Genomic DNA, 16,480 nt, shown 5'->3' with positions numbered 1-16,480 from the left:
GCATGAGCAGTCTCTGATGGTCACTTGACAATAAGCCACCTACAGCTACTTGAAATTTCAAGATAAACCAAATAAACCACTATATCACTTAACTGCTCCACTAAGGTGTCGGCCATCTTGAAAAATGGCCGCATCTTGAAATTTCAAGTAGCTGTGGGTGGCTTATTGTCTAGTGACCATCAGAGACTGCTCATGCCAATTTTCATGCTTGTATCACCAAATAAACCACTATATCACTTAACTGCTCCACTAAAGTGTCGGCCATCTTGAAAAATGAAAAATCTTGAAATTTCAAGTGGCTCGGACAATTTTCTTGTCAAGTGACCCATGGAGACTGCTCATGCCAATTTTCACGCTTGTATCATAAACTGAACGATTATATCACTTAGCCGCTCCACTAAGAGTTAATATCTTCAATCATGTTGCGTCCTCAAGTAAATATATCTTGATTGAGTAATGTTTGATATTTGCACTGGAAAACCAGACAAAAATACTGAGAAAGAACATATTTTTTTGCTGGCTAGGAGAATCTTAAGAGATTGCATGCGTGTTTCTATCTGGGAATTTGGTAGCAGTATTTGTAATGTCATATTTATGCACTTTATTGTCTCATATATGCTGACAAATGTGATTTTCTGAACTTGTGTCAGTGTATTGAGCGCTTGATCAGACTCTACTGTGTGTGTACTGATGTTTGTTTCAATCTGATGTTTGATCAACACACTGCATCTGTTAGAAATGAAACTTTACTGAATTTTAATTTATTTGTGCAGGACAACAGGCGAGCGCAAACCTACCATCGGTCCAGGAGCGCCACTTTCTCCAGGAGAGCCGGACTCGCCCTGACAGAAACAGACAGACTCAGACACTGAAACACTCATATATGTGATGGTGAAAGGTAATGTGTGAAGGTCATACTTTCGCCCCAACGGCTCCAGACTCTCCTTTAGCCCCGTCGAGACCGGAATAACCCTACACACACCACAGATCAACACGTTTAGTCACGCTGTTTACTCTTCAATCATGCATTATTACAGCATTAAGGCGAGACACCACAGGCAAAACACCACTGTTTCTTCATGGACTGGTCAGTTTCGAGGTCTATTTTGCTTCAAAAAAAATAATAACATACAAAATATACACATTTAATAAAATTGTTTACTTGATTACACTTTATCTAACTGCATCTGTAGATTTCAATTCCAATACATGTCTTTAAAGGCAGCGAATTTTATTCCTATTTACTGTATATTCTGAAGGTTTGTTCATATTTCACTCACCCTGATTTATACAAAATTGTATTCCTAAAGATTATTATTTTATTTTTTTCTTTGGCTGTTGACTTTTCTATGTTTCAACAGCGGAATAAAACAGTTTAAAAGATAATAGCGTCTTTTTATCTCACAATTCTGACTTATTAAAGTCAAAATTGCGTGATATAAACTCGCAATTGCGAGAAATAAAGTCCGAATTGCGAGGTTATATCTCACAATTCTAACTTTATAACTCATAATTCTGACTTTTTCTCGCAATTGCAAGTTTATATCACAATTCTGAGAAGAAAAAAACAGAATTGTGAGATTAAAAAGTCACAATTACCTTTTTTATTTTTTATTCTGTGGTCGAAACAAGCTTCCGTAATTTCTGATTTATGGAGTGATAAAAAGAGATAATAATAATAATAATAATTCTTCGTTAAATTTATATAGCGCTTTTCTGGGTACTCAAAGCGCTTCACATATGATATACAAAATGTAAAAGCCTTCTGTAAAAACCTTTAACTCTAATATGCCAATAAAGATTTTTATTCAGATTTCTGTTCTGGAAATTAGGTAATGCCTCATTTGCATATTTAAACATACTTCAGAAAACTTGTAATACAAAACACAATAGCAATAGTGCTTTTCACACAGCGCAAAAATGGGTGAACTCACCGTCAAGTTGTTCCAAACCTGTGTGAATGTCTTTGTTGAATATTTTAAAGATTGTTTGAAATCAAACAGTCGTGGGGAAACAATGACTTCCATAATTTTTTCCATATTATCATTTTTTGGGGGAACTAACCCTTTAAACCCGGGTTACCGTCGTTCTAAACCCTGCTTTTAACCCAGGGTTAAAGGAACATTTCACTTTTGTAATTTTAAAGCAGGGTTAGCACTGCGTTTAACCCGAGGTTATGGCTCGCGGTGCCAAGTGTGTGCAGTGTGAAACCATGTCGCATTAGATGCTTAAATTCACGTGCTTTGTACAGTCTCAGAAAAACTGTACAGTAGTACACTGAAACAGAAGTATGTTTCAGCATTTGAGAGGAAAAAAGGCAAAATTGTGACCAAAAATGCGACAACTGGACTGAAGAAGAGACCGTTTACAGTCTGAAAATCCATTCCGGATTCTTGATAGTACAGTCGGCAAAATATAATGAGGATGTAGATCGCTAGAGCCTTTATGTGGACAGGTCACATGCTGCATCATCCAGTCAATGACACTGACACCCGTTGACCACAACACCAGTGACATGGATACATTATTTGAAATTGAGATTTATACATCATCTGAGAACTGAGTAAATAAGCTTTCCATTGATGAATGGTTTGTTAGGATAGGACAATATTTGGCCGAGATACAACTATTGTAAATCTGGAATCTGAGGGTGCAAAAAAATTGAAACATTGAGAAAATCTCCTTTAAAGTTGTGCATTTATGTTGGCGATTGTGCGGCATTCACTCACAGAAATACATGTTTTATATATTTACAATAGGAAATTTACAAAATATCTTCATGGAACATGATCTTTACTTAATATCCTAATGATTTTTGGCATAAAAGAAAATTGATAATTTTGACCCATACAATGTATTGTTGGCTATTGCCACAGATATACCCGTGTGACATGTGACTGGTTTTGTGATCCAGAGTCACAAATATGCAAATAATAACGTTAACCCAGGGTTTAGGGGTGTGAAACAGCAATTTATGAATCCCCAAGATTAATTGTGAAACGTTTAATTAAAACGTGAAGCAAAACGACCCAGGATTCTGGGTTAAGAACAACGCAGGGTAAACTATCTCAGGTGTGTAAAGTCCTATTTCTACCCTGTTCACCTGTAGTGTCTTGCCTTAAAGAGACTGACCACTGATGAAAAAGTGCACTAACTCTGTGTCCCTTGATTCCAGGTAGACCTGGTGTTCCTGGGAATCCACGAGCTCCCTGTGTTTAGAGAGAGAGAGAGAGAGAGAGAGGTATGAGGTGAATGGAAGTATTCAGACGTCTCTTCTTTCTCTCTCTGGCCTAAGGCCACAGCTGCGTCTCACATCTGGGCAAAAGCTTGAGTCTCCACATCTCTGCACTTCTCACACGGATCAAACACTTTAACGCTGGTTCAGTTTAAAACGCTTCACCTGAGGTCCGGGAGGTCCACGCTCACCACCTTTCCCAGGTTTCCCAGGTTCGCCCTGCAACAGAAAAACAGTGATTTCTTACATTCAGCTTAGAGTCGAACACTGACGACAGCCGCTTCTCCCAGCGAGCGCTTCTGTGCTCAAATGTCATCTTGTGGAGGAAAACTGCAACTACAAACCCAGCGGGAAATGAAAGATTTGCATTCATGCTTCGACATCAAAGCTGCAGTTAACTGGGAATCTACAGACAACACACACTTTTCTCACACTTATTTATATCCATAGCACTTCATGCAACAAGATTCAGCCAAAGCTATGGAAAGCTTGTTTCCGCCACAGAATAAAACAGTTTAAAAGATATTTCTGACTTTTTATCTCACAATTGCGAGTTTACATCTTTATTTTTCAGAATTGTGAGTTATAAAGTCAGAATTGTGAGATATAAACTATAGTTTTTATCTCACAATTCTGACTTTATAACTCGAAATTGTGTGTTATAACATCAGAATTGCGGGATATAAACATGCAATTGCAAGATATGAAGTCCAACTCTAAGGAAATAAAGACTTTTATTTGTTATAAAGTCAGAATTGCCATATTTATTTTTCATTCTGTGGCGGATACAAGCTTCCATACAAACCAGCTTCACAGTAATAAACTTCACAGTAAGCAAAATTGATCAATTATAAAACAAATTCAATTTGATCTAATAAAGCAGCTCTACAGAAAACAATAGTGTCATTATTCAGCTCAAGTCAGAGCAGTTAAATCTATAATATTACAGAATATTAACTGTCTTTTAAACCATATTTAATAGACATTTGCTGACGCAAGTGACTTTAAGACACTTGTCTGTGTCTGTTGCGTTCACAGAGATCTTTCAGTGTGTGTGTGTGTGTGTGTGTGTGTGTCGTGTGTGATGTGGGCAAGAGAAATGGAAGGAATGGAGTCTGAAGAGAAGAACAGCTGGAGTCAGCAATACTGAGAAAAACACCTTCGGGAGAGTTCACAGAACAATAATCTCAACGTGACGTTCGGTGGGTGATTTGATCGTGCGTCTTCACAGAACATACGAGGACGAATCATGTAACAGTGTGAGCGTGTGTTAATCACGAGAATACTTACATCATCTCCTGGTTTTCCTGAGGGACCAGGAGGGCCACGGGGACCCATCGGGCCCTATCAGGAGAGAAGACAAATGTGAAATTATGTGAAGGATTTGAGATATGATTGAAAACACTGATTGTTAAGAACAATGTATTCAGAGCTTAATATGTGCTTTATGCATTAGAAAAATGGTAGCACTTTACAATAACGTCTTAATTAGGGCTGTCAAACGATTAATCGCGTTTAATCGCATCCAAAATAAAAGTTTGTTTTTACATAATATATGTGTGTGTATGGTGTATAATTATTTTCTATATATAAATACACACACATGCATGTATATATTTAAGAAATATTTGTTATTTATATATAAAATATTTATATATAATATAAATTATATATAATATAAATATATATACACAGTATATACATGCAAATATTTCTTAAATATATACATGCATGTGTGTGTATTTATATATAAAAAATAATTATACACCATACACACACATATATTATGTAAAAACAAACTTTTATTTTGGATGCGATTAAACGCGATTAATCGTTTGACAGCCCTAGTCTTAATGCATTAACTAGCAATGAGCAATACATTCCATACAGTGTTTATTAATCTTTGTGAATGTTAGTTGGCTAAAAATAACTCCCTGAAACGCCTCCAGTGTAGTCTTGAGTTTCTTCCTCATTATAATAATTCATGCGCAGAATAAAGGGGCGGGGCCTGGTTGAGTTAGTTAGTAGTGTGTTAAACTGGTGGTTATGGTAAGGGGTGGGACATTTCCCAAACACACTCGAAGCGCTCGACCAATCACAACACACTGCTCCAGCCGACCAATCAGAGCACAGCGTGCTTTTCAGAAGGAGGGGCTTCATAGAGACAGGAACTAAACAGAGCGTTACTGACAGACTGGGAAGAGAGGAGCCGCAACAATGGAGAATATGAGGAAAGTAATGTGTTTGTTCAACATTCTAACATAAAAATGAATGTTAACAAATTGAACCTTATTGTAAAGTGTTACCAAAAAAGCTCATAAACGTTCAGCCAGCTCACTGACCTAAACTCAAGATCTCTGTTATGATCAGGACCATTACGGCTAAATGAAGTGGCATTTGCACACTGGGAGTTTGACTGTAATTGTCAGTAATGAGGGATTTTCTGTTGGATACGTACAGATGATCCGGGCTCTCCGGCTTCTCCATGGTTGCCTTGAAATCCTTGTGGACCCTGCAGCAAACAGAGACCGTATTCACATCACAGACTTTCAGTCCAGTCTCATGCCAGGAACAATATTTATATGATCAGTATGTGTACAGTGAGAAGAAGTATTATTAGACTGGCGGAGGACACAGGACGCGTGTGTGTTTACTATAGAGACTTACTTTTTCCAAGAATATCTAACCCTTCATATAAATGCTATAGTTATTAACAAGAAAACTTTATTTCGGTTAATGTGAAACAGTGTAAAAAGAGATTAATTATCTGTTTGCGTGATGGTAGGAAAAAGTCCTCCATTCTTACACCGTGTCCAAACCGAGCACGATGTGATAAGATTCAAGCAACACGCTGTCACCACATCAGATGAGACGCCACAAAATCAATCAAACATCACAGCCAATCAGAAGAGTGTGTGGGCGGAGTCTCTCTGCAAGTGCACTGCACTCACAACCAATGGATAAGTACATAATCATATTCATAAATATTACATTTTAACATGATTAAATACATACTGAGTGACTGAAACACTGTTTGTCAGAAACCGTTTCTAAAACTGAATTGTCGCGTATCACCGTCACGGTTAGGACAAAAACTCTGATTAACATTAACATCCTTTATTCACGTCACATCTAATTAGACATGATGTAAGAAGAAAAGGTTCTGAACCTTTAAAGTGTTCGATCAGACACTTTATGATTATTTTCCCATCATTTTATGGATTTCGGGGGGGTTTTCTCAAGTTTTTTTTATTTTAGTTATATTAATTGAATTAAACAGCTCGCAAACATACTTTATCACTAGAAAAAAAAATTAAACAACCTGTTAAACATGAAAGTATTTTGCAATAATTTTAGGAATTTCTCTTTTTATAGAACCTTAAAGGGTTCTTTAAAATCCTATAGCTCTAAATATAACCTTATTTTCTAAGATTGTACAGCTTACAGAGAGGATGACGAATACTTGCTGACCTGTGTGTGTGTGTGTGTGTGTGAGGTGTTATTATTAACTTTAGGAAGCTAAGGATCATCTTACACATGCTATTTTTGCTTGTCTTTCATATTCACATTACAGTCGTATCATAACTTATTATATATACAGTACCAGTCAAAAGTTTGGAAACATTACTATTTTTAATGTTTTTGAAAGAAGTCTCTTATGCTCATCAAGCCTGCAGTTAAAAAAAAACAAAAAAAAACAGTAATATTATGAAATATTATTACAATTTAAAATAATGGTTCTCTTTTTTAATATATTTTAAAATGTAATTTATTTTTGTAATGCAAAGCTGAATTTTCATCAGCAAGTCCTCCAGTCTTTGGTGTCTTATGATCCTTCAGAAATCATTCTAATATGATGATTTGATACTCAGTTATTATCAATGATGGAAACAGTTGTGCTGTTTAATATATATTTTTTGGAATACTTTTTTCAGGATTCATTGATGAGTAAAACGTTAACAGCATTTATTCATAAAAACAGCATTTATTCAAAATAAAAACATTTCTAACAATATAAATCGTTACCATCACCTTTTATCAATTTAACGCATCCTTGTTGAATTAAAGTACTAATTTCTTTAAAAAAAAAGAGTTATTGTTCCCAAACTTTTGAACGGTAGTGTATATTGTTACAAAAGATTTCTATTCTAAATAAATACAGTTCTTTTTAACTTTTTATTCATCAAATAATCCTGAAAAAAGTATCTCAGGTTATAAAAAAAATATTAAGCAGCACAACTGTTTCCAACATTGATCATAAATCATCATATTAGAATGATTTCTGAAGGATCATAAGACACCAAAGACTGGAGTACTTGCTGATGAAAATTCAGCTTTGCATCACAAAAATAAATTACATTTTAAAGTATATTAAAAAAGAGAACCATTATTTTAAATTGTAATAATATTTCCTAATATTACTGTTTTTTTTTTTGTTTTTTGTTTTTTAACTGCAGGCTTGATGAGCATAAGAGACTTCTTTCAAAAACATTAAAAATAGTAATGTTTCCAAACTTTTGACTGGTACTGTATATATATATATATGTGTGTGTCACACGGATGAGGTGTTTGTTGAGGAAATGCACTCACGGGAGATCCATTGGGGCCTGGTGGTCCTCGAGGACCCATCGGACCCTGAAGGAACAAACATAACAACAGAAATCAATTAGTGCTTTCACAGGATATAATGAGACGCTGTGGGTTACATGGTAATGTCTTCATGGGAAACGTTCCCTCAGGACATCAGAGCGACTCGCTGAAGCAGAAACACTGAGATTCCACACACACACACACACACACACACACACACATCAGCGTAAGCGCTTTGAACCCGTGTGACTTTACCAGCAATTAAATGTTTGAGAGCCACGACTGGTGCACTAAACCAACTGGTGCACTAAACCACCGCACGATCATAATCCATAAAACATCAGCTGTTCAACAGGTAATAATTTGAACCTGACTGATTTTCCACATTAATCAGTGCTTTTGCATTTTAGTCATATCTGTTGACTTTTATTTAAACAACTATTTGGATGCATGTTACTAACAAGAGCGGTTGGCGAAGAAAACGTAGGATATTTAGGGATCATCTCCTGAAACCACAGTAAAACCACAGTAAAACCACGGTCCACGCGTGCTGAAATGAGTCCGAGCTCCTGAATGCCTCCTAGTGTTTAAAGAGTCGGATATATACGTGTGCGCAGTGGGAGTTTCCCAGAACTGGTAAAACGCTCTATGTGTTCCTGCACGTCACATAACTGAAGGAGCTTATGGAGTCTCCTCATGTCAGTCGGGACACAAAAATATACTTTCAGGTGTTTGCATGCCGGGGGAAATGAAGGTGCACTTGATTTTACAGTGTGTGTACTTATAGTGTACTTGCCTAAGTGAGTACTGCGTAACATAAGGAAACTACATGGGTTAAGGTTAGGTTTAGGGGTAACACTTTACAATAAGGTTCATTAGTTAACATTAATGTATAAACTAACATGAATTAACAATGAGCAATACATTTGTTACAGTATTTATTAATCTTTGTTAATGTTAGTTAATAAAAATACAGCTGTTCATTGATTATTCATGTTAGTTCACAGTGCATTAACTAATGTTAACAAATATAAACTTTGATTTTAATAACGTATTAGTAAATGTTGAAATTAATATTAACTAAGATTAATAAATGCTGAAGATATATTGTTCATTCTTAGCTCATGTTAATTCATGAACCTTATTGTAAAGTGTTACCGGTTTAGGAGGGGTACAAAGTTATTACCCTGTTATTGCAATTACTTACTATAATAGGTATACAGCATGTACATGGGGTTAGGACTGTAAGAAAATCTAGATTATAGCTGAAGATCATCAAAATACTGTATTTGGATTCAATCCAGAGCCTGACTTCACTTTGTAAATTACTTGAATATTTTAAAAACTGACCCATTTTTAGCCTGTTAACTGTCAGTGTTTATTACCGTTTTTCACATTACAGTAATCATAAATTAGGTATCATTTGAAAGCTTAAACACGAGCTTATCGTTTGAAATTGGACATTGGGTTAACATGAAAACGGTGCCTTTAATCCTTTTAGCGTGATTAATTTGTGTAATATAAACTTCAAAATCTGGAACATAACTTGGTTAGACACATGGCTATGATTTGAAAAATGTTCAGTTTTGGACATTTGCCTCACTGTAATCTTAAACTTTCTTTCGTAGACTTTCATGTGCTTTTCTGCAATAATCTGCTGAGAGTCGTCTTTAAAAAGAGACCAGCATTAGGTCTATATTCCAAAGCATTCATCAATTACAACTATTTAAGATCAGATCTGTGTTCAGAAAGAGGGGTGACGGATCACAGGTTAAACGTGGTTATTAAATCAGTTTTAATGACTTTAATGACCAGAAAATCACCAACTAATAGAATTCTGAATCAAATCTAAAGAACTCAGAACTGATTATTTAGCTTAACTTCTGAACTGCCACTTCCACACACACACACACACACAAAACCCTTTAAACTAACATATAGTAATTTACTAGGGCAATCGTGGGCTTTATTGCACAGGATTTGCTGTGAGAAAGCAGGACTTCTGCCAGATGTTGCGCTGAAGTAATGAAGTTCTTCCTCAGTGTTTCTGTCCTGTTTTCCAGTGCAAATATCTGAACAATCTCAAATCAAGATGCATTTACTGGAGAAGTGAAATGACTGAAGATATTAAGACTTGTTCTCTGAAAAAAGTCAACAAAATAAAGTGACTTCATGCTTAAAATAAGAACAAATATCTGTTAATTGGGTCATAAAAATGTACGTGATTATTTGTTCTTGTTTTAAGCAAAAAATAGTCACTTAATATTGATAAATTTTTCAGTAAACAATATTTATATGTGCTGGAAAACAAGACAAAAAATATGTTTTTGCAGTGTAAATTCTTTGATTATTGCTTGTATTGTGTTTCTTTGTCCTTCTTTATTATTGACTAGTTTCAAAGCTATATTTAGTTATTATTTAATCATACATTTTTTAACTATATACAATTGTTTATTGTTATTGTGTAATTAACCTAAAAAGTACTATATAATTAAGTTGTCTAAATAAAATAAACATTTAAAGTCAGATGTGTTCAATAGCACGTTTTGGTATCGAAAGTGGTTTCATTTCATTTCACTGGTTTTGGAATCAGATCGTTATTCGTCACACTTTGAAACGCGAACGCAGTGAAAACACGAGGCCAGTGGAGATTCACTACATGATGAAGAGATGAGGAGGAGCGCCCACCATTGGTCCTTGCATCACTCCCATCTGAGCTCCTCCTGCTTTATCATCGAATCCACCGGCCATCTGAGAGGCGAAGTTCTGGAAAAGAGCAAAATCACATCGTCTAAATGTAAAACGTCAATACAAGTCCACATATTACTTGAGAGAGAGAAAAATACACACATTTGTCTTTCTGCGTGAGTTCTCTTGGACAGAGATCACTTTATTAAAGAGCACCTATCATGCTTTTCTCCATGTTCATCTGTGTTTAGTGTGTAATGTTGCTGTTTGATGATGAAGAAGCTCCAGCTCTTCTCTATATGAGTGTCAGTGTTTCTGAACTCCTGAAACGCCTCCAGTGTAGTCTTGAGTTTCTTCCTCATTATAATAATTAATGCGCAGAATAAAGGGGCGGGGCCTGGTTGAGTTAGTTAGTAGTGTGTTTAACTGGCAGTTATGATAAGGGGCGGGAATTTTCCCAAACACACTCGAAGCGCTCGACCAATCACAACACACTGCTCCAGCCGACCAATCAGAGCACAGTGTGCTTTTCAGAAGGAGGGGCTTCATAGAGACAGGAAGTAAACAGAGCGTTACTGACAGACTGGGAAGAGAGGAGCCGCAACAATGGAGAATATGAGGAGAATAATCAACATTTAAGCAGGAAAACCTGTTCTAGTAGAAAATAATACGGCATAATATGGCCTCTTTAATATACATAATAAGAGAAATAGCAAAGGGGTGTCTAGATCTGTAATTCACACAGTTTGAAAAGCTTTGCTCTGGAGATCGGATCTGCTGAATGCAGGTAAACGACAAACTCCTCTTTCTGTTTCCCCTCTCTTTTATTCTTCATTTCATTTCTCTCGCTCTCAATCTGACAGCTAACAATCTCTCTCTTTTCTTCATTTCTTCATAGTGTCTCCTGTAGGGTATTGAGGTCTTATATCTGAGACTGACTGTGTCTGTAAAGCTAAAAGCACTTACTCCACCGAGGCCTGGGGGTCCGTTCGGGCCCGGTGGTCCCGGAGGGCCGGGGTTTCCAGGGGTTCCCGGCTCACCGTCTCTCCCACGAGGACCTGGACTTCCCTAAAGACGGGTAGTGTTTGTCAGTGTCATTCATCTGAGAGAAACACTGAACATCCAGTACCAAACAACAATAATAATGCGTTCACGGCCCATTAGCCGTGGCCATTAGCAAAAGGGCCTGTCAAATGACACATTACTGCTGTGTTATTTTTAGGACTATAATAAAAGGGGATTTCAGGTCCACTTTGAACATTTTTGCAAGCATGCAATTTATTTACAGTTTAGAAGAAAATGCTTTAAATGGACATAAACCCTGATTTACCTGCTCAAATTAAAGTGATAGTAGGACTCTGTGCACTGCAAAGTTCTTCCTCAGTGTTTTTGTCTTGTTTTCCAGTACAAATATCTAAACATTTTTAAATCAAGATACATTTACATTGATAGACGATATTGTTTTCTTAATGTCTCGAAATTGAGTGAGTCTATGCTTAAAACATGACAATATATCTGCCAATACAGTCATTTTTCTTACCAATTGGCAGATATATTTTCTTGTTTTAAGTCTTTAAACTCACTTTTTTAAGAAAACAAGATATTATTTTGCTTCTCAAGTAAATGTATCTTGATCCAAGAATGTTCAGATATTTCTACTGCAAAACAAGACAAAAATACTGAGTAAGAAAACCTGTTTTTGCAGTGAAGACTGTGATCCTGAGAGTTATTCATGAAGATTACTTGCATGTTTCTTCTCTTGTAAATGTCTTTTTGTCTGCGTGTACAAGCCTATTCTGTTCGTTATCGTATCTTTCAATCACATGGGCTGCCAGGAGCACAACAGGAAGTCAGACAGGAAGTGATGCGCACCTTCTCGCCCTTCTCTCCTCTCTCTCCACGAGGTCCTTGTTCTCCTGGTGGTCCCTGTGTAGTAAAGGAGGGAAAGTTAACAAGCAACAAGCAAGACCAGAGAATCCCAAGAATGCCAGAAGTATTCCTACCATCGGACCGCTCGGTCCCCTCGGTCCCACAACCTGAGGGAACATCAACAGAGCGCCAGTTAATGACTGGGAGAGGCTTTACCATTTCAAACAAACAGCAGAAGAAGATAAAGATGCACAGAGTCCACACAGAGTCCGGCAGACTTCACGAGTGCCATGTTGCCGGATCACTGCATCAGTTGTGTTTAACTGGACTAGATCTGCATGATTAAAGATGGCAATCTGGATTCAAACACCCATACAATCCTATTCCTGAATGTCAGTGAATCGGCTCTATGTCTATTAAAGGAGAACTCCGGTCAATTTTAACATTGAGCTCATTTTTTTGTACATTTGGAGTGCTGTCAATACAGAGAACAACGACAAAAATCGGTGTTGCCTACACCGAGTTATTCTATTTTTAAAATTTGCACCCTGTTGACTTCAATGGGGCAAGTACTAAACCTGCTTTTAGCCTCTTAACATCCTTGATGTGTCATTACAAGTGCACAGGTCATGTGAGTGATTCCTTCTGAGTGAACACGAGTGAGTCTGACTGCAGTAGATGTGAAAGAAATGAATAAAAATGATGTTATTTAAGCCAGCGCAAATACCTGTGTTTACATCCTGTTTTTCGGTTGAAGTCCAAAGTAGTCGATTGCCAAGTTCACGCGCGTGATCATAGGTATTAAACCAATGCGCATGAACTCTGCAATCGACTACTTTGGACTTCAACCGAAAAACAGGATGTAAACACAGGTATTTGCGCTGGCTTAAATAACATCATTTTTATTCATATCTTTCACATCTACTGCAGTCAGACTCACTCGTGTTCACTCTGAAGGAATCACTCACATTTTCTGTGCACTTGTAATGACACATCAAGGATGTTAAGAGGCTAAAAGCAGGTTTAGTACTTGCCCCATTGAAGTCAACAGGGTGCAAATTTTAAAAATAGAATAACACGGTGTAGGCAACACCGATTTTTGTAGTTGTTCTCTGTATTGACAGCACTCCAAATGTACAAAAAAATGAGCTCAATGTTAAAATTGACCGGAGTTCTCCTTTAAAGCTTTAAAAAGTACGATCACAGCGAGCGTTCTGATCCAGAGAGAGCCGTTGTCATGTTTAGGCATGAAAAAGCTTCACAACTGTCTTTTCAACACACAGTTTCATTAATTCTGTCTTACAATAATTCAGATAATCATAGAAGAGCTGGGATAAAAGTTTATGGTTCAGGTATAAACACTGATGTGGCGAACGAAATAACGAGTAAATCGACTTTTAATGCTTAAATCTTCAAATAAAAATCATCGTTACACCAGTAGGTGGCGACAAATGACTGTTAAAAAATGTGTTTGTCATTGAATCTTTCATTAAAAAGATTCGTTCAAAAACGCTGATTCATCCAGTAATGAAACAAGTGAAGGCTGCATCTGAAATCACATACACACACACACATACAGAGTGTGTGACAAAAGAAGTGTGTACAAATTCATGTGCGCATTCATTCTACACACATTCAAACTATATAGATAGAACAGGCTTTCTTAGCCGTCGTGAAGTAATTACTTATTCAAAATAAGTTCCTACTCAAGAGAGTATGTGATTTCAGACGAGGCTGAGGTCTTTATGAGTGAGTCATTGAATCGTTCATTCAAGAGATTCGTTTAAAAACACTGATTCATCCAGTAATGAAACAAGTCTTTACGAGTGAGTCAATGAATCATTCATTCAAGAGATTCATTCAAAAACACAGATTCATCCAGTAATGAAACAAGTGAATTCTTTACGAGTGAGTCAATGAATCATTCATTCAAGAGATTTGTTCAAAAACACTGATTCATCCAGTAATGAAACAAGTGAAGTCTTTATGAGTGAGTGAGTCAATGAATCATTCATTCAAGAGATTCATTCAAAAACACTGATTCATTCAGTAATGAAAGTGAAGTCTTTACAAGTGAGTCAATGAATCATTCATTCAAGAGATTCATTCAAAAACACTGATTCATCCAGTAATGAAACAAGTGAAGTCTTTATGAGTGAGTCATTGAATCATTCATTCAAAAGATTTGTTCAAAAACACTTATTCATCCAGTAATGAAACAAGTAAAGTCTTTACGAGTGAGTCAATGAATCATTCATTCAAGAGATTCATTCAAAAACACTGATTCATCCAGTAATGAAACAATGAAGTCTTTACGAGTGAGTCAATGAATCATTCATTCAAACAGAGATTATTTTAAAAATAATCATTCAAACTAAATATTGTTTTTTAAATAGACTGTTTTGTTTAGTTGTCTATTCATAATCGTGGGAGAATCGGGATCTCAAAAATTGTGATTCTCAATTTATCCGGAATCATGCAGATCTAATGTGGACACACACTCTTTCAGGGTAGCAGCTGACACACACCTGAAGCTGACACACACACACACACACACACACACACACACACACAAATCTGGCATCAATGATAATGGTTTGAAGCTTACATCTGTTATGTCTCCTGGTTCCCCTTTTTGTCCCTGTTGCACAATGGAGGGAAATATTAAAATATATTAGTCCACATTAAAGCAAATATTTCCTTAACAGAGCATAAAACAATAAAGGCTACAGCATACACTGACTCCTTCTAAATGATTATGCAAGCTAACAAAAGATGTTCAAATAATGTTTTGCTAACATTCACATTAATAAAAATGTTATTCTAAATGTTCAAAACAAGATTATTTTTCTCACCCCTTTGGCAAATAATTTTGCTTGTTTTAAGCAAAAACTTTTTTAAAAAAAAACTTTTTTTATATCAGGAAACAAGACATCATTTCTAATGTCATTTTACTTATCTAGTAAATCTTCTTGATTTAAGAAATTTGAGATATTTGGACTGGAAACAAGACAAAAATACTAAGTAAGAAAATGTGTAATGTTTTCAGGACATTGCTAAAGTCCAGAATACTTTGAACAAACATTATGAACATTTGTTTATAACTTTGAGAGAAGTTGTCAGAACATTCTGTTATCTGGGATGCTACAGCCGGCACATTAATAAATCACACACACACATTATGCCCTGAGTGATTGACATCTGCTTGACACTCATACACACATTAACACACATCTCAGACCAAACACAGGATGAACCTGAGACTTAATCATCACCTACAACACAGTCAGATGTTCAAACAGACATTAAACACAGACTCACCTTGGCACCTGGCAAGCCTGTTATTAACACGGCATGAAAGATAAAAAACAGAGTGTTAAAACAGCATCACATGAAAGCAATCAGCTCTGTGTTTGTTGGCAGAGCCTAAATGACTTTACAGGACACATATCCAGTGCATTCAGATCCGAATGAATCCTCATGCAGAGTCTTGAACACCATGTGTGTATTCAGGCATTATGAAAATAATGATTCCATCATTTTTTGGGCCTGTTCATTTCGACATATTTCCCAGATGCGAGAGAGTCCTCGGTTTATCAGCGGCGTAAATGTTCGCTTCACATCGTAGGCCTAACGTTTAAACCCTTATATTTAAAGTCCAAATTACTAGACAAACGAGTCTCACTTTGTCTTTGCATGCGTGTCCATGGATTCCAGGAGCGGATGAAGTTATCAAATAAGTTAATTTAAGCTGAAGAATGATTAAATGAGCAGTTAATGAGAATTCATTGCATGATTAAAGCAAGTCACTCAGAAAGCTTAGGAAATTGTTTGCATATTTTTTAACTAAGCTGTTGTTTGCATTGTGAATCCGCCACAAACCGAGATCTGAACATCACAGTCAACAGTAAAAGAGTGTGTTCAATTATTTGTGCATGACTTAAAGGAGAAGTTCACTTTTAAAATGAAAATTCTGTCATCATATACTCACCCTCATGTTGTTTCAAAGCTGTATGAATTTCTTTCTTCTGCTGAACAGAAAGGAAGATATTTAGAGGAATATCAGTAACCAGACAGTTTTTGGGTCCCATTGACTTC

At 36.3% G+C, this 16,480-nt stretch overlaps 1 protein-coding gene across 4 annotated transcripts in view; it reads right to left on the bottom strand.

Annotated features, from left to right (window-relative positions):
• col2a1b (collagen, type II, alpha 1b) overlaps positions 1 to 16,480 on the bottom strand; it is a 77,561-nt gene that overhangs the window by 54,334 nt on the left and 6,747 nt on the right. For all 4 annotated transcript variants that reach the window (XM_079857260.1, XM_079857261.1, XM_079857262.1 and 1 more), the window contains 13 exons: positions 15,704 to 15,720; positions 14,991 to 15,023; positions 12,517 to 12,549; positions 12,386 to 12,439; positions 11,480 to 11,581; positions 10,514 to 10,591; positions 7,826 to 7,870; positions 5,694 to 5,747; positions 4,526 to 4,579; positions 3,401 to 3,454; positions 3,156 to 3,209; positions 919 to 972; positions 798 to 842 (listed from right to left, as the gene is read on the bottom strand). In XM_079857260.1, coding sequence (XP_079713386.1) covers positions 798 to 842; positions 919 to 972; positions 3,156 to 3,209; positions 3,401 to 3,454; positions 4,526 to 4,579; positions 5,694 to 5,747; positions 7,826 to 7,870; positions 10,514 to 10,591; positions 11,480 to 11,581; positions 12,386 to 12,439; positions 12,517 to 12,549; positions 14,991 to 15,023; positions 15,704 to 15,720 — 677 coding nt within the window. The remainder of the gene's footprint in view (positions 1 to 797; positions 843 to 918; positions 973 to 3,155; positions 3,210 to 3,400; positions 3,455 to 4,525; positions 4,580 to 5,693; positions 5,748 to 7,825; positions 7,871 to 10,513; positions 10,592 to 11,479; positions 11,582 to 12,385; positions 12,440 to 12,516; positions 12,550 to 14,990; positions 15,024 to 15,703; positions 15,721 to 16,480) is intronic.

Source organism: Squalius cephalus (genome assembly GCF_949319135.1).
Source record: "Squalius cephalus genome assembly, chromosome: 22".
Lineage (NCBI taxonomy): Eukaryota > Metazoa > Chordata > Actinopteri > Cypriniformes > Leuciscidae > Squalius > Squalius cephalus.
The sequence above is the reverse complement of the archived record's forward strand: the minus strand, read 5'-3'. Positions and strand labels throughout refer to the sequence as shown.